Source organism: Drosophila kikkawai, chromosome X (assembly GCF_030179895.1).
Source record: "Drosophila kikkawai strain 14028-0561.14 chromosome X, DkikHiC1v2, whole genome shotgun sequence".
Lineage (NCBI taxonomy): Eukaryota > Metazoa > Arthropoda > Insecta > Diptera > Drosophilidae > Drosophila > Drosophila kikkawai.
Window position 1 is genome coordinate 17519411 of NC_091733.1, and position 20687 is coordinate 17540097.

Here is a 20687-nt window from a genome sequence, read left to right on the forward strand (position 1 = left end):
AGGCACGATGAACGATGCTTGTATCGATAGGCACGGAGACAGATGCATGCGATAGTTGATTAAAAAACGTTACTTCTTATTTTAGTTTTAAAAAAAGTCGTTTATATTTATATATATATGTGTATATATATTGGCCGGTTTAATAAGTAAAACAATTCAAAGCGCCTATTCGATTTTCGTAAATAAAAATAATAATAATAGTGCTATACAAATATTACTTCGTACTACATACATACATACATAATAATAATGTCACTGAATTGAGTAGCTAAATTTGTTAAATGTTGTTCTGCGTTCTGTTCTGTTCGTTGTGTAATGGCATTGTTGCGCTCAGTAGTTGTTGTTCACGGGGCCGTCGAAGGGGCCCATGCTGTCGCCAAAGTCCTGCATCTCCTCCTCCATAGCGTCCTCGAACTCCTCGCCCAAATCCTTGGACTCCGGGCACTTTCGACAACGGCTCTCGTTAACGCCGTAGTTGATACACGTGGAGCCCACGCACTCGCAGCAGCCGTCGTGGAACCATCTGTAAGGAAAGCGAGAGTTTGAGAGAGAGTTTCAAATATTCGAATTGAAAATATTAAATTTTTCTTTTCAATTAAAAAAAAAAAATTAGGATCCAAGCGCTAATATATGTATGTCCCACTATCCGATGGAGATATTAGCTACTCCATGGGACTTTAGCCCTGGATTTGATCTCTCACCTCGTGCTGCTGGCACCAGTTGTTTGGCAGCTGTTGCGGCACTTGTTCCACGATACGCACTGATCCAAATATATGACCGTGCAGTTCACGGTCACTATGTTGTCGCGCTCCTGAATCGCCTCATCCAGGTTCTTATCATTGGTTCCTGAAAATTAGACATTGAGGCTATAAGGAACTTCGTCTTCAATTGCAGCATTTGACACTCACTCAAAAAGTAATGTCCGTCCTTCTCCAGCTTGGGACCCTTCAAGTACTTGTCGAAATCCACTTGAAACGTGAACACGTTCCAATTGTAGCCGAAGCTGTCGCCCTCATCCGGTGTGGCAACGGCGTTGAACAGCTCTGGAACTCCGTCGAAGTCCTCCACATGAGACTTTTTGGACAGCGAGTTGCGCGTGTCATTTGGTTTTGGGCAGAGTTCTGTGAAATTGTTTAGATTGATTTATTTATTTGATCAGTTATATTATACTAATTTATATCTATTTAAATTATTTCAATTAAAAAAAAAACTGTGCAAATCATAACTTCCTCTTCCTTTTCTTTGCTTGTTAAACCCAGATTTATTGAGCAGCCAGTAATTAAAAATGATTTATTTGTATTTTTAGAAAAAAAGACACGCTTTTCCTTCTCGGATCTCGTGTGCACATTTGTTTTGAACGTCATGCTCGATTTGTTTATAAACAACATCAATGTGGATCCAACGTAAATTTCATTTCACAAAAACTCGGTCGTGATGATTCCAATCTATTTATTTACATCTTCAAACACATTTTTCACATTTCGCATTGCTTATGACTCAAATTGGTATTGATATCCCTTAATATGTAATCAATTGTAGGCTTTTTATGTTATAGTTATTAATGGGAAATCATAATATGTGAAAGTTTTGTCAATCATTTTCGTTTTGGCCTTTATATAACACCAAGAAGACCTAAGATATGTGCATTATAGAGACTATAAATTGATAATATTATGACATTTTATTGGACAAATGGAAAATGCATAAATTTCAATACGGAAAAGTTGCTGTGCTAGTTTTATTTTTATTTAATTGTTGACAAATTTAATGATCAAATATAAAAATATAAAGATATGAACCGGAAATGGGTAAGAAATCAGTTACAAATATCTAACTAAACTTGAGATACCCTCCAAGGGTGTAATAATGAAGTACATTACAGAAAGGCTTTTCAAACTTGTTGTGCTTCCACCATAGTACCTTAAGCCTTACTCGCTCCCGGAAGGGTTAAGGCTCCGTCAATCGCCAGCTCAAGCCCGCTATCGATAACTACATACATAGTTGGCACATCGCAAGCTCTCCCCCATACAAACATAAGGCGCCGCACACACTTGACGACGTCGAATAACAACAACAACAACAAAAAAACAACAAAAACAAAGCGTTGGAAATCACATCATCACAGTGAATACAATCGCTTCGACCATTTATGCACCCTACACCACCCACCGCCCAGCAGCGGCGCTGCAACAGCGATCGGGTTCATATGACCTTACCCACACAACTGCAGCACTCCTCGTAGTTCTTGCCCAGGCATTTCAGGCACTCCTTGCAGCAGGAGCAGTTCTTCAGTTCGCACTTGCAGCTCTGGGTGAGCATGCACTTGGAGACGATCGAGGCGCACACGACCTCGTTGCAGGACTCCACTGTGCCATAGAAGCAGAGGATCCCCAGGAGCACGAATGTGCCCACTGTCAGCGAGCGCCAAATTTCCATGATGATGTGTGGTGGGTAGGTGTGTGTGTGTGTCGTGTGCGTGTGTATTTGGGGTAACGGTCGGGAACGGAATGGAATGCTATAGCTTTGAGTTACTCTATAGCCGCAGATGCGATGCCACTGTACTGTATATATATACTTATATGTATATATACGGGCTTCTGCCGTGTGCGTGTGCAATTTACAACAAATAACAATTACAGGCACACCGACAGACACAAACGGCTGCTTCCAGGCATTTGATGGTTTTTTGCACTATATATATGTAACTTATAATGGGCGAACTATATATTACAGAACGCAACCGATCAAAACAACAACAAGCGACACCACAACGAACACTAAATAGCAACAACTAGCGAGCGGATCGACGACGGATCACATGCGCCAGCAGAGGCTGCGACGTCAACGCCGACGTCGACGGCAGCTGAGCAAGCGACAGCGGCCTCTAGTTGTTTTTGTTTTTGTTATTGCTAGGGCATAAACTGTCTTTTTCCAGCCAAACTGCAACAACAACAACAAGAGCGGCTAGACGACACAAACGCACCAACACGAGTACGCGAATTAAGCGCGCACACACAAACTCCGGGCTCAAACAGGCTGGCTCAAACGCACATACACCACTAACACACACATGGACAGGCCAGACTTAGAAACGTAAACACGTTACGAAGCGTCAATTCGAATCGATGATGCTGACGCCGGCGCCGCTGCCTTTGTTGACAATTCCGGTACGTTCGGATAGGAATCGGAATTTCAATCTGAATCTGGAAGATCGATCGGCGAGGATCGGCGGATCGAAGGCGAGGCGCACGCGTACGCTAACTGAATGATCAACTAGCAACAACACAGTGATCGATTCGTACGACACCCATGCATACACACATACATATATACGGCCCTAGAGATGGGTGCATCTTCATCTGCACATAAACTAATTCACTGACTAATTGCGGTTATATTTTGGTATTAACATAAATCAAGGCAGGTGTGAATAATATAAAATTTGCAATATTCTTAAGAAATACAGCATGTATTTAAAAATCACCTAATAGTTCAAATATGTATTACAAAGTCAGTTTGCAATATGTCCGTATTTCAAGGTAATTGCATAGGAATACAAATGTACAATAAAGACGTACGCCAATTAACAAACGTTTAAAATATCCATAGTTTTATGGAAAAACATAAGCTTCAGATAACTATCGGCTAATAAAACAGCCCCCCGTTGTAATACTCACGCGAGCTATCGCCTATCGATAACGCTGCCATCAGCTGTGTACAAAAAAAGGAAAACAAAATACAAAGCGACATAAACAAAGTTATGAAAAATTGACAATTTAACAATGTTTATGTTTCGCAACTGCGCCGTACTGCTGGTGATCGGCTCCGTCTGCTGCTTCATATTTGGCCTGTTCCACCTGCACTCGGAGGTGGAGCCAAATGCCTGCAGGATGACCTACATGTTCAGCGAGCCAATGTTTGCTGTAAGTATTCGTGCTTCTGGATGTGCAAACTCTGAATTTACGTGATTGTCAGCCTGTTGGAGTGAAGGATGGCGACCAGTACCCGAACTACGGACTGTATTACTACTACGAAGCCCTGCGGCAGCCGGTGGATCCGCTGAAGCGCAAGATGACCGGAGCACCGGTGATATTCGTTCCAGGCAACGCCGGCTCCTACAAGCAGGTACGCTCCCTGGGCTCCGTGGCCCTGCGGAAGGCCATGTCCGATGATGCCGGCATCCGTCTGGACTACTACACCATCGATTTTGACGAGGAGTTGTCCGCTCTCTATGGCGGCTACCTGCACCGCCAGCTGGGCTACCTGAAGCTGTGCATCCGCACAATTCTATCCATTTACGAGAATCGCGCTGAGCAGCCATCGATCGTGCTCATTGGCCACTCCATGGGCGGCAAGCTGGCGCAGTCGGTGCTGATGGACCCGGTGATTGGCCAACATATAAATACGATTATCAGCATTTCTACGCCCTTGGATGAGCCTGTGCTCAATTTGGACGGCCAGCTGGAGACCTTCTACGCTCAGACAGACGCCGTTCTGGGGAAGCTGCGCACTGCCACGGTGCCCACGAGTACGACGAACGTATGCGACAGCCTGCACCAGCGGCCGCCGAGTGTAGTGCGAATGGCCAGCCAGGAAAGCTCGGCGCGCTTGGACAATGTGCTCCTCATCTCCACGGGCGGCGGAAACAGGGATCTCCTTGTGCGACCCGGGCTGACCACCTCCAGGTTCAACGATCTGCACGCAATGGTATTTTATCCAAGTATCTAGTGTAGATCCTAGTCTAATATGTTCGTTCTCCCCGTGTAGACCTCGGCTATTCCGCGGGTGAGTCTCAGCTGCGACCACTTGTCCGCCGTGTGGTGCCTTCAGTTCATGCAGGCAATCAACCGCTTCCTGTTCAGCATTGCCCACGTCCGCGAAGATCGCTCATCGGTGATATTCGGCACCAACAAGCAGCGTAACCTGCAGTCAGCCCTCGCCCACTTTGTGGTGAGTTTCCCCCAGGCCCAGACGATTCCATGCCGCTGATTACTAATTAACCCCCAGAAACCACGAAGGCGTCAGCAAAGCACTGTGCGCCTGGGAGCCGCTGGCAACTGGCACGAGGAGCGGCGCCTGGTGATCAACAAGTTCTTTACCAACGGCCTGAAAGGCATCTACTACGATCTGATCGGGCTGCAACGCCAGGAGCGGTACAAGAAGATGACCATTGAGGCATTGAATGTGGACGACGACGATGACTGGCTGTTCGGCTGCGCCGCCGAGGAGCACAACAAAACAGGGCAGCTCTACTGGTGAATATACGAAGAAGTATAATAAATCGTATAGCTAATCGATTGGTTGGTTAATCCAGCGAAAAGGCCACCTCGCTGATGCATCTCGTCCAGCGGCTGCCCAACGAAGATCGCGATCCGCGCAGCATTGCCATTTTGGATCTACACAACCTGCGGAAGACGTACCTTCAGTGGACGCATGTGGTGGTGCGGCTACCGCCCAGCCAACGGCGAACCGGTTATAATCTGGACATCTACGATCCCAAGGAGCGGGTAACAGACATTCGGATGCCCCGTTGGTATACCATGGCTCGGCTGCCGATGATCAATGAGACGCTCCAGGGCACTCTGCATCATCGCATTCGCATCGCCGAGATGGTGGATCCCTACCAAAGTATCCGGGTGATCGTGGAGTCGCTGCAGTGCATCAATCCGGAGTACCGAGTGACCGCCAGGCTGTGTGTTCCCTGGGCAGCGGGCTTTGAACGTTACCAGACATTGAAGTAGGACGGACTACCAATTCTAGGCTATTCCAGGGAAAGGATTTAACTTGTGGTTTTCAATTTATTGCAGATCGGTGGACCAGAAGCCGCAGTTGTTCGCCAATGTGCCCACCCTGGTGCCCAGGCACTACAATACCACGCTGAACCCGGTGACACTCGACCTGTATCTGGATCCCGTGTGTCGATATCGGATCAGGTGAGAAATCTCTTTCTCTCTCTCTCTCTCTCTCTCTCTCTCTCTCTCTTTTTCACTGACCCACCACCTCTCGCTCTGATCCACTTTGTTTTGCTTCCAGCTACGAGTACTCCTATGCCTCGGCCCTGTCCCGTCTGGTGCTGGAGTTCTATGGCTGGCTGCCCGCCCACCTGGCCTGCGTCCTGCTAATTGTGCTCAGGAAGCAGGTGCAGCTGTTCCACGAGGTGGGCAGCTTCCGCAGCCTGCGGCCCTATGTGGGTTACCTGCAGTACACCTCGCTCTATGTGGTCACCGCCTGTCGCCTACTGAAGAAGGTAATCATTACGAGCCGAATCCTGCCAGAGCCGGAGAACCTGGACTATAGCATCAATGTGTCCATCGTGATCCATTGCGCAGCCATGGCCCTGTCCTTAATGGCCACTCTGTGCACCTGGCTGGCCCTGACGCTATACGGCAATGCCTTCTATCGCGTGGCCCTCCGGCTCACCCGCCTTTCGCAGGCCAGCTCCAATATAATGATCTCCATCATGACCCATTTGCCGATCACGTATGGCATTCTGACTATTGCCACGTCCGTGGGCACGTGCAGCGGCCTGGGCCTGCTCCTGGCCTTTGTCTTCTACTTCCTGATGCTGTCGAATGCCTACAAGGATTATCTGGAGGATTTCCTGTGGCAGAAGGCGGCCAATTTGGTGCGTGGAAAGCCCAGGGCGGTGGCCCAGAATGATGCCCAAGAAGAGGAGCCGGAGAATCAGCTGCAGGAGGAGAAGGAAGATAACGAAGAGGAGGAGGAGGGACGGAAGGGCGAGCAATCAGAGCCCTGCCTGGGGCTTCAGAACTTCTCCTTCCACGTCACCTTGCTCCTGATGTTGCTCATGCAGCTCCTGCTCAACGCCCCCAGCAGCTTGGCCTGGCTGCGCAGTCGCCGGTAAGTTGTGGTCCAGGAATATACTATATAATTAAACCTTCTCGATTTCAGCCACGGAATAGAGCTCCCAGATCCGAATCTGTATCCCAGCATCGTGGTTCTGGGCTCTCTCAGCCTGCTTCTCCAACTACGAGCGCCCCAGAAATGGTGAGTGTGCCTCCTCCTCCTCTTCTACTGAAACCATTGAACACCTTATCCCCCTGCAGCTATGGCTACTGGATGCTCTCCATCGTGCTGTACTTCTTGGCCGGCATCGTTCTGCTGTACTGCCAGGCTGCCATCTACAGGCTGAACTTTGTGCTGGCCGCCGCCTTCGCTCTGCTGGCGCTGCACCAAAGTCTTTGGATACTTTGGCGTCGTGTGGCTGGAATCTAGTTTAATTTCTTCGTTCTCCATGTGTTAATTTGTTATTTATTGCCGTGCGTTAGTTAATTCAGTCCCCCAGTGTTACGCAAGAGACCACGAGATCGAGATCTGGGTCCTAGCGGGAAGTCCAAAACTGGGCACACACCGAATGGGCGTGCTCTCCCGTGCGTAATGCACGTATTAATTGTTTTTTACGCCTGCCAGCAAGCCGACAGCCGGCACTTTTGGTCATCGTTCGGGTGGCGGCAGTCACGACGTCAATCTCCATTTGCGTAAAATGTGTGAAAATGCCATAAACCACCAGCACTCGGATTTTCCTTTTAGCTTGAAAAGACCAAAGACTTACTAATAGTTGATATAGTTTTGTTTTGTTTTGTTTTGTGCTTACCTTGATACTACTTTTATATAGTTTCCATATGATCAAATAATTAGATAATCAACGTGGGATACATGTAGGTAGCTGCCACAATGTAAAACGTCCTGTCAAGTATTTTTAAAAAATTTTTTTTATTTAGATTCCTAAACAAACTTACAATTTTATACGATAATTTAATAAAAAAAAATAACAATAAACAGTATGCAACAGCAGACTTTCGATTTATTGATTTGGTGCTGTGTTAGCATTGCCCAACTGGATTCAAAATCCAGTTTCGTGCCATCCACACCATCCTCACATACTTAATGTCTCATTTGGCGGCAATCTGGAGCAGTCATGGCAATCACGCAAACTGGGTGAGGCTACCTACAACACCATCGGGAATTGGCTTGGATTGGATTTGATATTCAGTAGTTAAACACGCTCTCCCGATAAGGCTAGGTGTCCTGTCCTGTCCATCAGTGTATATATATGTACATGCAGAGATTCATAAGCAATGCTTTTATGGATGCCGACATCTGTCAGCGAAAATGTGACGAAAGTCGAGATTTGTTAAATAATGACATTTCGCTCTCCAGGCATATGCTAATGCAGCCCAAACAGGTGCTAGTGCACGTCGACACGAGACTTACCATTAAAAAATCAATTAATTACGAGAGGCACCTTTCGTGGTGTTGTGTAACATGCAGCGATAAAATGCACTGGTTTCGCACTGAATTCGTAAATGATATCTGTTTACTCGTTTTCAATTAGCCAAAGTGTTTATGGTGTTATTGAGGCCTTAATGGGGGCTTAAAAAATTGAATCTTTTATAGCTGAATTAACTCTACAAATTCATTCATTCGATACTGATAGCTTTAAAGGAGCAGAGCTTGGAAATATGAGTTCTCAAATTAAAGTATATTTAAAGTAAAATGAAGTTATAACCGTTATTTTAAATTTTTAAAATAATTAAAAATGAACATTATTTTTAAATTTTTTACAAATTACAACTGTTACGATTCCTGTTTTGTACCAATAACCTAAATTATTGTCGATCTTTCTAATCTTAAATAACTCCCAAGAATAATTCTGTGTTTGAATTGTTTGTTAAAATATTTTATTGGTAAATCTCAAAAAAAAAAACAATACAAATACGACTTTTGTTAACAGGCATTCCATGGCATTCTATATACATACTCATGTGCATATAACTATATAGCTTTGTACAGTTTTGAGCTTATACAGAGAGTTATGGACAGTACGATTATATACATAGTTATAAAAATTGCAGACTATTGCCAGTAGGCACTCGCCAGTTGCACGGGACCCTGCTGATATGGCGCCGATGCCATCACGTTGAAGCTGCGGGAACGGAGAAAATTCCGAGTCATTTAACTTGGATTGACTTCAAAATAAAGCTGGTTTTCCAGATTCGGGGTAAATTTATAAATACTTACCGCATGGGCTCCGTGTCGCGGTAGTAACGCGGCCTGGGCGCCACATAGTTGCCCGAAGCAAAGCTGCGGGGATTGGCCACCGGGAAACGGATGCTTTGCGCCCTTCCTCCGATTCTTGCCCGCGCCTGGGTACGGCCGGCTGTAGCTGCGGCTCCGGTTGCAGCCCCTCCACCTCCACCAGCAGCGGCGGCGGCTCCAGTAGCTGCGCCTCCTAGATTATTCAGTGCAACCCCACCGCCCAGGCCCAGGCCAGCCAAGCCCAAGTTGCCCAATCCACCGGGCGCTGCTCCGGGTCCTGGCTGCTGCCACATGGCGGCTAGTTGAATGGGCACCAGAGCGGGCAGCGAAACGGTCACCGGAACGCCGGGCGGTGGGCCCGCCGGGGCCTCGGGTGCCGGAGCTTCGGGCTCGGGCTCTGGCTCCGGTTCATCTTCCGGCGGTGGCGGTGCCGCAGTCGTCACGGGCTCTGGCTCGTCCTCCGGCTCCGGTGCTGGCGCCGGTGTAGTCGGCCTCGCCACATCCTTCCAGGCAGCCAGCAGGGCTAGCAGCTCATCCTTGGTTACGTGCGGACTGGAAGATGGCGGCAAATGACTGAATTCAAAGCTCGGGCTGCTACTCCACCCATGACCGCCGCCGCTGCTCCAACCGATAGGCGGACCAGGACCAAAGAGGGATCTCTGCGGTCGTGGAATCGCCACGGGACCAGGGAATCGAGGCGATGGAAGGTACTGGCCGCTAGCCAACTGGTCGCCCAGGGCCAGGACCAACAGGATCCCAATCCCGCCCAGGCAATAAGTGTTACTCGGATATCTTGCCATAGTTACAACGACTCGACGGGAGCTGCAGTGCGCGATGTGTGTCTGCGCGGTGAACCGAATGCGCTGCTTTATATACCCCAAAGCGACCATGTCGGGGATATGATCCCCGAACTCCATTCGTCGCGAATTGGGTTAACAATTGGCTAGCTGACTGGCTTGGAGCTGGAGTTGGCTGGAACTGGAACCGGACCGCTGGCCGGAAGTGTCGGCGCGTCGAGGAGCTGGGATGCGGGATGTGGGTTGTGGGATGTCGAGGAGCAGAGCTGGAGAGATGCAGAGGAGTCAGGCAAGCGGCATTGGCATTTGGCCAACTGGTTCAGTTCGTCGCAGTTCAAATGCAATCGCCGTTATCCACGCATTGCGGTGTGCCTAGGAAGCGTGCACCATTTATGGCCGGCCATTGCATCACCCATACTCACGCCTGGACGACGACTGGACAAATCCAAATCCAAAATAATGTGAAAAGTGGAAAGTAAATGCCGAAAAGCGCGTAGAAAAAGCGGGCAGATGGAAACTGGTTATCCAGCTCCAATTCCCTGACAGCTGCTGTGTAGCACAGTGTTTATGTTGTTCCAACGCAACCGAGTTGCATTTTTAATGACCAAATATATATGCCAATAGCTTATGAATTCAGTTGGGCAAAAATCACATTAAATGTATAAATAAAAGCCTAATAATAGAGGAACACACTGCGTATACGTGATGGGATTAATAACCAACAACTAGATGTCATGACATCTCTCTCAAATAGCCAATCCAATCTTTAATAAAGTACAGTAAAATCCATAAAATTTATCTATTAGTTGAGGGAACAAACCCACGAGAAAATCAATTTTAGCTAAAGCAACACTGCGTATGCGTAACGAAAACCACAAAACAAAAAGCTAGCCATCCTTCATTGCCAAACTGTATATATGTATGTATAACCTTAATCATCATCGTTTAGCAAACAGTCCCAGGACTTCTTATCCTCGTGGAACTGAATGAGCACCAGCTCATAGGTGGCCACTGTTCCTGCCACCTAGGAAATGCCAAGTCATGCTTCAAAACCTTGAAAATATATCATTTGCGGGCTACTCTAGGTAACTCACCACCAGATACATCTGCCTGGTGACACTGAAGAACTTGAGACCGGTGAGCGCAACCCGATCGCTGGCCAGCTCCGCGGCGAAACGTGAAACCTCCGGATGGTAGCCCTCCGAAGGCACCATGCGTAGCAGACGCAGAGGCGCCCGGGCCTGGTCGTTGATCCTTGATACGAACAGGATCACGGCCGAGGAGCGGCCCAGCAGAAACAAAAGCGAGAAGTAGAAATAGACGGCGTGGGCAGAGGAGGGCATTGTGCTGGGACGGGGACAAGGTGGATTTAGTTTCTTTTCCTCCTAAAAAGTACTCCTCCTCCAACTTACTTTATGCTCTTGAGCAGCTGCAGGCAGACAAAGTACAAATTGCTGCCGAAGGAGATTAGTATGATGCCAGAAACGGCGTCGTCCACTTCCCGGATGAGCTCCACAATGGAGCGGTAAAGGGTGCGCGACCACGTCCAGTAGGCTTCCGGCATTGGCTGTCGCACCTGCTGCTCCAAGCTGCGGTTCAGCCTGGCCAGCATCTCGCTGAGTCCCAGGCCCAGCACCATCAGGAAGATGTCCATGTAGCTCCAGCCGAAAGTCAGCAGCACGTTCTGCAGCTTGCCCAGCCAGCCCAGCCAATTGGAGTAGGGGAACACGGAGAAGAGCTGGAGACTGGTGCTGTCCAGGTACGACTCCACGGGGTCGCTTCTCTGGGGACAGAAGTCGTAGTACACCGCCGAGATGATGCTCAGCAGGTGCTCCACTGCAAAGGTGTGAATTAAGAGTTCAAAACGGGAATAATTCTTGGTATCTAATGGTTCACCCAACTCAGGGATAGGGCCAGCAAAAGGAAGGCCACGAACTGGATGCGACGAGCAGGACGATCCCGGTCTCGACAGCAACGGTAGCCCGGCAACCGATCCTCGACGGCAGCCCAATGACGCATCAGGCCGGGCCAGAGGCTGGCCAAGTTTAGGAACTGCCAGGAGGCGATCAGGATGCCAACGTGGAAAACAATTGGCTCTGTGGAGGAGTAGGAGAATGTGGAGGCTTAAGACTGAACCTGGACTCGGACACTCACCCACGCTGCGCACATCCAGGACACCGTGAAACACTTTGCGAACACTGAACATCAGGTCTACGGATGTGGAACAGAGGTAAAGGAGACTGTACCAGAACCGCCAGCTCCTTCGGCTGAAGCTTAATCCTCGATGGGTGACGGCACATATCCCGCTGACGGGCATTATGCAAAAGAACTGGGCCACCGCCAGGACAGGAGCCACTGCCTCATGAAAGGTGCCGTTGTGGAGGAAGTTCTGTCTTGTGCCGCGCACCTGGGTCTCTGGAAATCCTCAGATATAATTAATTAATTGCCATTTAGTAGTCTTGTGTAGTTCCCCACCTCGACTTTGGGCCACGTCCCTTTTTAGATGTTCGAGAAAGGTCCTTCCTTGATCATGGAATTGGCGTACGGCCCGGTTTAAACGATTCGATAGCCTAGTCCGTCCTGAAAACCTTTCCCATTTCGAACGCATCCTGCCTGTATGCTAATCCTCGAATGCAAAGGTGCAGAAAATCCACCTGTTATCCCACTAATGAGCAGTGATGCCAAGTATTCGGAAATTGTACCTACGGGCTTTCATGCCCACTTTTGGGTTCCGGGTATTTCAGAATGGAGTACACTCGACAAAAGATTTCTTACTTATAGGGCATACATTTTTTTAATCAAAAAATCAACCGACTCTATAGTATATAGGTTACTTATATATTAAAAAGTACCTAAAAACCCCAATTAGGTACACATGACTTATGATACCTTATTGTCACTGCTAATAAGAGTTTAATTGCCGGCAAAAGGTGAAAGCCAAATGGTGCTAAAACATGCAAATTGTGGACACAGGTGGACAAAATTCAACTATGCATACAAAACCCATAAACTTAATGTAAAAAAAGTCTAAATAATTACTGTTACAGTCTACAATTGGATCATTATCCATTTTGGTCAAATGAAACTAAACAACTAACAGGAGAAATCTGCGCAAAATATTTAAAGTGACAGAAATAAATAAAAAAGGGAGTGGCCGGATATTAAAAAATTTTTAATTGTTAGTATTTATGTATCTAATATGATTTAGGTTTGTTTTAATTTTAACTGAATTTTCCTGAATTTTGAGATTTCAGAAATTCCTTTTTGGGGCACATCAAAAATATAAAATATTTACAAGTATGGAAATTGTATTTTTCTAATTTTTAAATTGCAATCGTATTCCTTTTTCAAAAAATATAAAAGTAAGTTTTAACAATTCAAAATTCTGTTCACCCGCGCTTGCGCAGCGGCTCCGAAATATCGATAGAACAGAACGGCACGAGAATAAACTCTCCAAGGGTATCGATATTTTTCTCCAAACCCAGCTTGGCAATCGAAATCGCGATTGTGTGGCTCAAAAAAAAGGAAAAAGTCGATACCTCGATAGTACCATCGATAGTTTCCCAGCTCTAAGACGAAATCGAAATCGCGAGCAAAGAAGTTCTCCGCGGAGACTCTTTTTTCCCCCGTTCCCATTCCCGTTCCGTTGTGTTGTTCTTATTATTGCCGTTAATTGCCAAAGAAAATACGAAACGTACGAAATACGAGCTGCGTGATCGGAGATCTAACCTCCCCCCCTCTGTCATACAGCGTGTCACTGCCAACGTTAAAAAAAAACAAAAACAAAAGGCCACAGTCAGAGGAAGGCCAGAATCGGTTGACTTTATACTTTTATTTATTTTTGCATTTTTTTCCCTGTTGTCCTGCTTAATATCTGTGTTTGTTAATTCGAAACGAGTGCTGTGCGCCAAACAAAATGCAATTTAAACGCATTTAAGGAACGAAGAGTACAAATAAAATAACGAGCGGAAACACACAGACGCGTACAGAAACGAGTTCAGGTGAGTGTTACCAATACCAGATTCTGTCCAAAAAGCAATCAGCCACTTTTGTTAACAATTTAAGTCAAGACAATTGTGCGGGTTTTTGTTATTAGCCTTGTTGTTGTTGCCGCTGCTGCATTTGGTCCACACGCACACACATGCACGCACGCGCAGAACTGCATAGGTATGGGTATAAAAAAACGATTAAGGAACGGCTGTTTCTCCCTATTCATGAGTTTATCCCCATCTCGCTCTGCCGCATCCGAAATCCCGATTCCACCCTCTTAAAACAAAAAAAAATCTGCAATGATAAGGGAGGGGGAGAACATTAGTGGAATAAGGAGAGGGAGAGATGATGGGAGCAGGCTAATGCAATACACTGGCAGAAAAATGTTTGCCAATAATACATGCGATAATAAATAAGAAAAATCCCTATCGTAATATGAAGGTCAGGCAGGGTAATAGAAAATTACTAGTTAAAATATTTTAATATTAAATAATATTGTTATATTATTTATCTTTTTCTCTGCTTATTTACATTCTTGGTCTTCAATAATCCCCTCCTCTCCTCCCGCAAAGGCTTTTGTTTTTATTTACACCGATATTTTTGATTCTGCTGCTTCCGATTCGCCTTCTCTTTCCCTCCCAGCTCTTTTAAAACGTCAGCTGCATGAATCATCCCATTGCCCCGTTGTCCATCTCTTTCCCGCCCAACAACAGTTGGTAGCAGAACTGCGGCGACTCATTCAACTCAAGTCTCTGAAAAAATATTGAGAAAAAACCCAGCTCCAAAACGTTCCAATACACATGTGCATTATTTACATATGTACGTCATACATACATAGATTTATATATGTATTCTTACATACATATATACTTTCAAAAAACATATTGGGGATTTAAAGCTGCTACTTAGCTTTCGATTAGTCAGCAAAGTGCAACGAAAGTGCGAAATATTTATGGTACAATAGCACAGCAAATAAAAGTAAAGACCTATTGCTTCCTATTAAAGGTTTTAATTTTGTAACTTTTAACAATAGGATCTCAAAGTTGGATTTACTAGATGACGGGTGTAATGAACTGTTGCTGTCTATGTTAAATATTTAAAAGCTTAATATGAAGATATTAAATATATATGTATATTTATTTTAATCCATCATTTATAATACTCAAGCGTAAGTCTGTAATGTCGATAACGTCACACACAGATAAGATGACACATATTTTTCTCTCTGTGGGAAATAATTATTTGCATACAATTGCCTCCTCCTTCCGTACGTAAAACACATATTTATTGATTGATTATATTTAAGCTTCGTTCCGCTGCTTTTCTTGGATTTTCGATAGGGGGGCTTATAAGGAACTTTGGCGGTGGGAAACCAAGGCTGATAAGACTTTGATGTAAATATATGCACATGTATGTATGTATAAACATTATGTGCTTAGCTGTGTGTACATAATGTGCGTATTTTTGAAAGAGGGGGAGAAAACTGGAGGAATCCGTACATCCCAGCTGAAAGTGGGGAGCGTTATCTCTGATATCTGTGCCATCATCATTGCCAACTGTTGAGGGGCACTCCTCCTCCCCCACACTCGCGGCCAGCAGCATAGCTCTTGCAGATTGATATTGTGTGTTCTTTCCCAGAACTCGGAATCCTAAAACTTTAGCTTTAAAACGTACGTAAATATTACAATCGTTGAAATACTCTATAGAATCTATGTATATTTAATCTCTAAATATTTAAATCCTTATAAAATATATGATAAAATATGATGATTGTCTCTATTAGTTCCACCGCTGTTGTAAGATCACGCACGACTTGGGACTGTTCTTATATGGGATGCGGTGGTATGGGATGGCATGGCCTGGGCATGGTGTTCTGTGCTATGTGGGATGCATATTCAGATTCCCAGTTGCGGGCTGTTTTACTCTGCTTCTCCCCTGTCCAAAAACCAAAAAGGAAAGAACTGAAACAACAAGAGCTCTGAAAACAAACACACATGTTGATCATGCATGAAAGCGAACCGCTGTCCCCACTTATCACCCCCTTCCTCTGGGCTTCCTTGGTTTTCCATGGTTCCCGTTCCCCATGGTTCCATATATGTCCATGTACATATGCATGTGTGTACGTAGCACCCCCTTCTTCTGGTGGTGTTCGGTCCCTTTCCCAGCTTTCCCAGAAGAGTAGCTAGCAGCACGCACCGGAAACATCGTTAAATGCGTAACAAGGCGCTTTTTAATTTAACCGAACCAAATAGAAAGCATTAAATAAATGGAATTGTGTGCATATGCAAAACAGTTGGACGCAACCAGCGTTATCTCTGCACAAAAAATACAACTGAAAAACAAGAAAAACAAAAAGTTACTGAGAGAGTGACAAAGCGCGGCTTAATTGAAAGTGTCATTGATTCAATACGCGCAGCATATGATGGTCGGTTCTTGTTTTTACTGGGCAACGGAAAGACGGGTGTAACTCGGCAGTGAATATGGAAATATAAATGGAAATGCGATTGGGAACTTGAACGGGAACCATTTGATTCAATTTGTGTCGTCGGGCACTGTAGCCATCGCTTTCGCCTCTTATCAATTCGAAGAGAAAGGAAAATGAAAATTTAATTGGTCGTAAAAAAGTGCATTAATGTTAATGTCGCTGATACCTCCTTACAGCCCTTGTTCGCAACGATAACAATTACAAATTCAAAGAGGCCTTTTGCTAAGAGCGAGATTTCGAAAAAAGACTGTTTCGGAACCCAGAACTTGTGTATGTATGTTATGTGTAAGGCCTCAAGCAGATAAGAAATCGCTTTCAAAAACTCACTGACAGCATATCAAAACCATTATTTATTTCAAAATCAGAAATAAGACACTAACAAGGGCGACAATCGGTTTTGGTTATCGAATTACGGCTCTAATCAAACTATACATGTGTTAATCGCTTTCAGTCAAGTTTTGTATGTAATCAAAACGCGTTTTCCTTAATAAAAAGTAAACACTTTTCTTCAATAAACCGAATAATATAAGTTTATCAATGTGTTCAGGTTTTATTCAAAATTCATGACAGGTTTTATCACAACTTAATCATCAAACACGGTAGCAAACTTTATGTTAATAGCTTTTCTCGCATGTTAGTCCACAGACCAAGGAAAAGACAGATTAAGTCGAATAACTCCCTCACCAGACATACAATAGCCAAATTGCAGTTTTCCGATTAGTTAAAAATGTATAAAAACTGTATTTTCCCGACTGGCTTTACCAGAATCAGCTGGCTGGGATTATTCATTACTAACCAAAAACCCATAATATTCCGGAATCTTAATCACTCTCATTCACATTAAACGCTCTCCGATATCAGTGCTGATAGGTCTGCGTGTATTAAGTTAAAGAAACTGCATTTCCATACAAAGAACGTGACTAAGAAGAAAGACCATTTAAATGCAAAATGAATACGTTGATTTAATAAAAAGAAAGCCGCAGAAACTGGTCGATTCTGAGTCATCAGTACTAACTTTACCTGATTTTCAGAGATGCCATTACTATTTAGTTTTAAGCAAATTGCAAGTATTTGTTAGCTAGCGACTCCAATAATAAATTAAAACGGAACTGTAAAACGAGTAAAATTATCATTTAATTATATCTTTCAGTTGTAAGGCCTTAAAGCCATCTGACCGTTATAATTTTCGGCACCGACGACTCCTTAATTATCCTTTCATGTTCCCGGTCGGCGCTGACATTGATCTCCATTTGAATCCTGATTTGATAATAAATAATCTTGTGGCCATCAATCACTACACAGTCACAGTCAGCAGCTATTTGATATGTGTATGTCATGCTGTGTTATCCAAAGCCACAGAAAGAGCCGTTCGCCTTGCTGCCGACTGATGAGGAAATTGGAGGAAACCGAAAACCGGAAAACTAGAAATGTTGCGATGAAAAATTCGTACAAATGTTTAATTTAAATTCGTGCGAAAACTGGCTCGGTTGGGATCGGATCTCGATCATTACGATGGCCAGTTAACCGGCCGAGCTCGATCTTATAACGAAATCAGTCCGCATAAATCAAATGTCTCGGATGCGATATCTCACGGAATAGGTCGTTGTCGCTGTCGTTGCCAGTGGGAGTATGCAGACTTCCTCGCTAATCCCGGCTACAGGATCGGCTTAGATCGAGTTTTTCCACAGTTCAGCCTGCACTGAGCTAAACTCCAGTGAAGCAAACTGGGCTATATTGCATCCGCAATGCAGAAATTAGTTAAATGTTTTAAGTCGTCTCACGTACTTATTTATGTGCGTCCATTCATTCATCCAGAGCTTTTCATTTTCACGCGATGGAAACTTGATTTCGGTGATTATATGTATTTCCTTTATATATGTATTTCCTTACACACAGAAAAATGCATTGGGAATGGGTCACCATGTTGTTGTATACTTATAAATTCTTCAATTTATTCGTAATTATCAGAATTACATTCCCAATAATGGCAGATTAATTCACATTACCAGGTTTTCTGGACCCTTGGTACAATTAAATCCAAGTTCCGGGCTTCCCCTCTAATTGGAATAATTAATTAGGTATATATATTAATACACATCCGGTTATCTAATCTTTAAAAGAGCCCCACGAGATTATCAGAAATTATGCGGGCTCAAGTAGTGCACTCTTGATGATTCAAACAATATATCTTATAATAATTATAAACTGCATAAATCCTGCTCAGAAATATATACAATATCAATGTGATTAAACTTTGGGTTTAAGTTAAACAAAGAGAGGACAGCTGGTTTGCAAATGGGGATTAGTCCTGCTCTCAACATCGCTAATGCTGCCTTTTCGATTTCATTGTTTCTTCCAGAATGGACATGGAAATGACGATGAACCTGGAGACGACGGACATGCAGATGGATGCCCCAGCGGCCACGCAGTCGATCTACCCGCATTCGGCGACATTGTTCGCCGCCATTAGTGCCTGCGTCTTTGTGACGATCGGTGTGCTGGGTGAGTAATCCTCCTCCTTCTCCTGCATCTCCTGCCCACTAACCTGCTTGGCTTGACATTGCACGCAGGTAACCTGATCACCCTGCTGGCGCTGCTCAAGAGCCCCACGATACGGGAGCATGCCACCACTGCCTTCGTCATATCGCTGAGCATCTCGGACCTGCTCTTCTGCTCCTTCAGTCTGCCGCTGACAGCGGTGCGATTCTTCCAGGAGGTGAGTGTAATAGTCGAGCTGAGAGGATAATAGTGTCATTTATAATCGTTGCTTATTATTTAAACCAGAGCTGGACATTTGGCACCACTTTGTGCAAGATCTTTCCCGTGATCTTCTACGGCAACGTGGCCGTTTCACTCCTCAGCATGGTGGGCATCACCCTGAACAGGTAAACCAAAATCCCCTCTCCGCTCCGGCTCAAATCAGCTAATCCTCCACGTTGAAACCTAATCCCCTGGACAGATATATACTCATCGCTTGCCATAGCCGATACTCGCAGATATACAAGCCCAAGTTCATAACCCTCCAGCTGCTGTTTGTGTGGGCCGTTTCCTTTCTGCTTTTGGTGAGTACAAAGAAGAGGAAGTGAGATTTCCAGATAGAAATGTCTTTAGGGTGATTTTCAATCGCTAATAAAAACATTAAAGACATGCTACTAAAAAATAATACATTTTCCTGCAGCTGCCACCCATTCTCGGCATTTGGGGTGAAATGGGACTGGACGAAGCCACATTCTCCTGCACGATCCTTAAGAAGGAGGGACGATCGATCAAGAAGACACTGTTCCTGATTGGATTCCTGCTGCCCTGCCTGGTGATCATCGTCTCGTACTCCTGCATCTACATTACTGTGCTGCACCAAAAGAAGAAGATCCGCAGCCACGACAACTTTCAGATTGGAGCGAATGCGGCGGGCAAGGGATCCTCGGCAGGCGGCTCCTATGTGACCACCACAAGTACGAGAAAGGCGCGCGAAGACAACCGACTGACCGTAATGATGGTCACCATCTTCCTGTGTTTCCTCATCTGCTTCCTGCCGCTGATGCTGGCCAATGTGGTGGACGATGAGCGAAAGACCTCGTATCCCTGGCTGCACATCATCGCCTCGGTGATGGCCTGGGCCTCCAGCGTCATTAATCCAATCATTTATGCGGCCAGCAATCGCAACTACAGGTAGGATTCATTCACCTTAATCGATGTCCATAACTCGTTAATTGCAATAATTACTGTCTTACAGGGCGGCCTACTTCAAGATCTTTGCGCTGCTCAAGTTCTGGGGCGAGCCGCTGTCGACGACGGCAAGTAGAAACTATCACCAAAGCAAAAACTCCAAGGAGCTGTCGGGCGTGATCCGCAGCACGCCGCTCTTCCACGCTGTGCAGAAGAATAGTATTAACCAAATGTGCCAAACATATTCAGTATGATCGAATCGAATCAGAGTCGGAATCAGTGTCGAGTCTTTGCATTAAGAACTTGTAATTCGTTTATCAACTATAATTAATTATTACCGTTTAATTTATAAATATACGCATCGATGTATGGCTGCGCTTACATCAAAGACAAATATATATACGTAGACCAATTGAGAAATGCTAGTGTTTTTCAATCTCTGTGTAAAGTTCTAATGAAAAACTGTTTAAAATTCGATTAGCAAATACACTGTCATATAAGACGGCCTTCTACTAGAACGCCTAATCAAGAAACACATTAAGGAACTACCAGTAGAAACTTTGAAAACCTAAAATATTTATATCCATGCTGCTTATTGAGTGTCTTCCGATAAAGGAGTGATGGGTGCACGAAATCATTGGTCTGTCTTCCATATTTATATGATTAAACAACTTCAAGTTGCAAGTCAG

At 45.0% G+C, this 20687-nt stretch overlaps 5 protein-coding genes across 6 annotated transcripts; 2 read left to right on the plus strand and 3 right to left on the minus strand.

Annotated features, from left to right (window-relative positions):
- Positions 1–100: 100 nt before the first annotated feature.
- Positions 101–3278, minus strand: cv (twisted gastrulation BMP signaling modulator crossveinless). Its single transcript, XM_017162675.3, has 4 exons — positions 2217–3278; positions 909–1121; positions 702–846; positions 101–523 (listed from the first exon to the last, which is right to left on the minus strand). Exons 1-4 carry the CDS (start codon positions 2434–2436, stop codon positions 331–333), a joined length of 771 nt encoding a protein of 256 aa, XP_017018164.1. The 5' UTR covers positions 2437–3278; the 3' UTR covers positions 101–330.
- Positions 3279–3583: 305 nt separating this feature from the next.
- On the plus strand, positions 3584–7815 carry PGAP1 (GPI inositol-deacylase). Its single transcript, XM_017162674.3, has 9 exons — positions 3584–3923; positions 3976–4707; positions 4768–4950; positions 5008–5255; positions 5315–5737; positions 5808–5933; positions 6034–6861; positions 6913–7008; positions 7068–7815. The coding sequence occupies exons 1-9, from the start codon at positions 3783–3785 to the stop codon at positions 7234–7236; spliced, it is 2946 nt and encodes a 981-aa protein (XP_017018163.1). The 5' UTR covers positions 3584–3782; the 3' UTR covers positions 7237–7815.
- Positions 7816–8843: 1028 nt separating this feature from the next.
- Positions 8844–9882, minus strand: LOC108071736 (ESX-1 secretion-associated protein EspK). The gene is made up of 2 exons (XM_017162559.2): positions 9043–9882; positions 8844–8947 (listed from the first exon to the last, which is right to left on the minus strand). Exons 1-2 carry the CDS (start codon positions 9858–9860, stop codon positions 8878–8880), a joined length of 888 nt encoding a protein of 295 aa, XP_017018048.1. The 5' UTR covers positions 9861–9882; the 3' UTR covers positions 8844–8877.
- Positions 9883–10788: 906 nt separating this feature from the next.
- On the minus strand, positions 10789–12478 carry Gr5a (Gustatory receptor 5a). Its single transcript, XM_017162475.3, has 6 exons — positions 12333–12478; positions 12012–12272; positions 11759–11953; positions 11270–11693; positions 10952–11204; positions 10789–10881 (listed from the first exon to the last, which is right to left on the minus strand). The coding sequence occupies exons 1-6, from the start codon at positions 12463–12465 to the stop codon at positions 10789–10791; spliced, it is 1359 nt and encodes a 452-aa protein (XP_017017964.3). The 5' UTR covers positions 12466–12478.
- A 949-nt stretch (positions 12479–13427) lies between these two features.
- Tre1 (Trapped in endoderm 1) lies at positions 13428–20392 on the plus strand. Of its 2 annotated transcripts, none has more exons than XM_017162572.3 (7): positions 13428–13858; positions 18692–18834; positions 18903–19048; positions 19117–19217; positions 19292–19394; positions 19511–20001; positions 20066–20392. In XM_017162572.3, exons 2-7 carry the CDS (start codon positions 18693–18695, stop codon positions 20250–20252), a joined length of 1170 nt encoding a protein of 389 aa, XP_017018061.1. In that variant the 5' UTR covers positions 13428–13858; position 18692; the 3' UTR covers positions 20253–20392. The 2 variants fall into 2 exon arrangements, with proteins under 2 accessions (XP_017018061.1, XP_070144425.1); XM_070288324.1 differs by lacking the exon at positions 13428–13858 and adding an exon at positions 16584–16602.
- The last annotated feature ends 295 nt before the right edge of the window (positions 20393–20687 follow it).

Bases quoted from the DNA above. Each gene is read 5' to 3' on its own strand.
- cv (XM_017162675.3), bottom strand. From the start codon at position 2,436: ATGGAAATTTGGCGCTCGCTGACAGTGGGCACATTCGTGCTCCTGGGG. The intron at 1,122-2,216 runs GTAAGGTCATAT...ACAATTTCACAG, and splicing joins GGAGTGCTGCAGTTGTGTGG to AACTCTGCCCAAAACCAAAT. The intron at 847-908 runs GTGAGTGTCAAA...TCTAATTTTCAG, and splicing joins GGACGGACATTACTTTTTGA to GAACCAATGATAAGAACCTG.
- PGAP1 (XM_017162674.3), top strand. From the start codon at position 3,783: ATGTTTATGTTTCGCAACTGCGCCGTACTGCTGGTGATCGGCTCCGTC. The intron at 3,924-3,975 runs GTAAGTATTCGT...CGTGATTGTCAG, and splicing joins TCAGCGAGCCAATGTTTGCT to CCTGTTGGAGTGAAGGATGG. The intron at 5,738-5,807 runs GTAGGACGGACT...AATTTATTGCAG, and splicing joins GAACGTTACCAGACATTGAA to ATCGGTGGACCAGAAGCCGC.
- LOC108071736 (XM_017162559.2), bottom strand. From the start codon at position 9,860: ATGGCAAGATATCCGAGTAACACTTATTGCCTGGGCGGGATTGGGATC. The intron at 8,948-9,042 runs GTAAGTATTTAT...CCGTTCCCGCAG, and splicing joins CGCGACACGGAGCCCATGCG to CTTCAACGTGATGGCATCGG.
- Gr5a (XM_017162475.3), bottom strand. From the start codon at position 12,465: ATGCGTTCGAAATGGGAAAGGTTTTCAGGACGGACTAGGCTATCGAAT. The intron at 11,954-12,011 runs GTGAGTGTCCGA...ACTCCTCCACAG, and splicing joins CCTGGATGTGCGCAGCGTGG to AGCCAATTGTTTTCCACGTT. The intron at 10,882-10,951 runs GTGAGTTACCTA...GGCATTTCCTAG, and splicing joins CCAGGCAGATGTATCTGGTG to GTGGCAGGAACAGTGGCCAC.
- Tre1 (XM_017162572.3), top strand. From the start codon at position 18,693: ATGGACATGGAAATGACGATGAACCTGGAGACGACGGACATGCAGATG. The intron at 19,049-19,116 runs GTGAGTGTAATA...TATTTAAACCAG, and splicing joins CGGTGCGATTCTTCCAGGAG to AGCTGGACATTTGGCACCAC. The intron at 19,218-19,291 runs GTAAACCAAAAT...TCCCCTGGACAG, and splicing joins GTGGGCATCACCCTGAACAG to ATATATACTCATCGCTTGCC.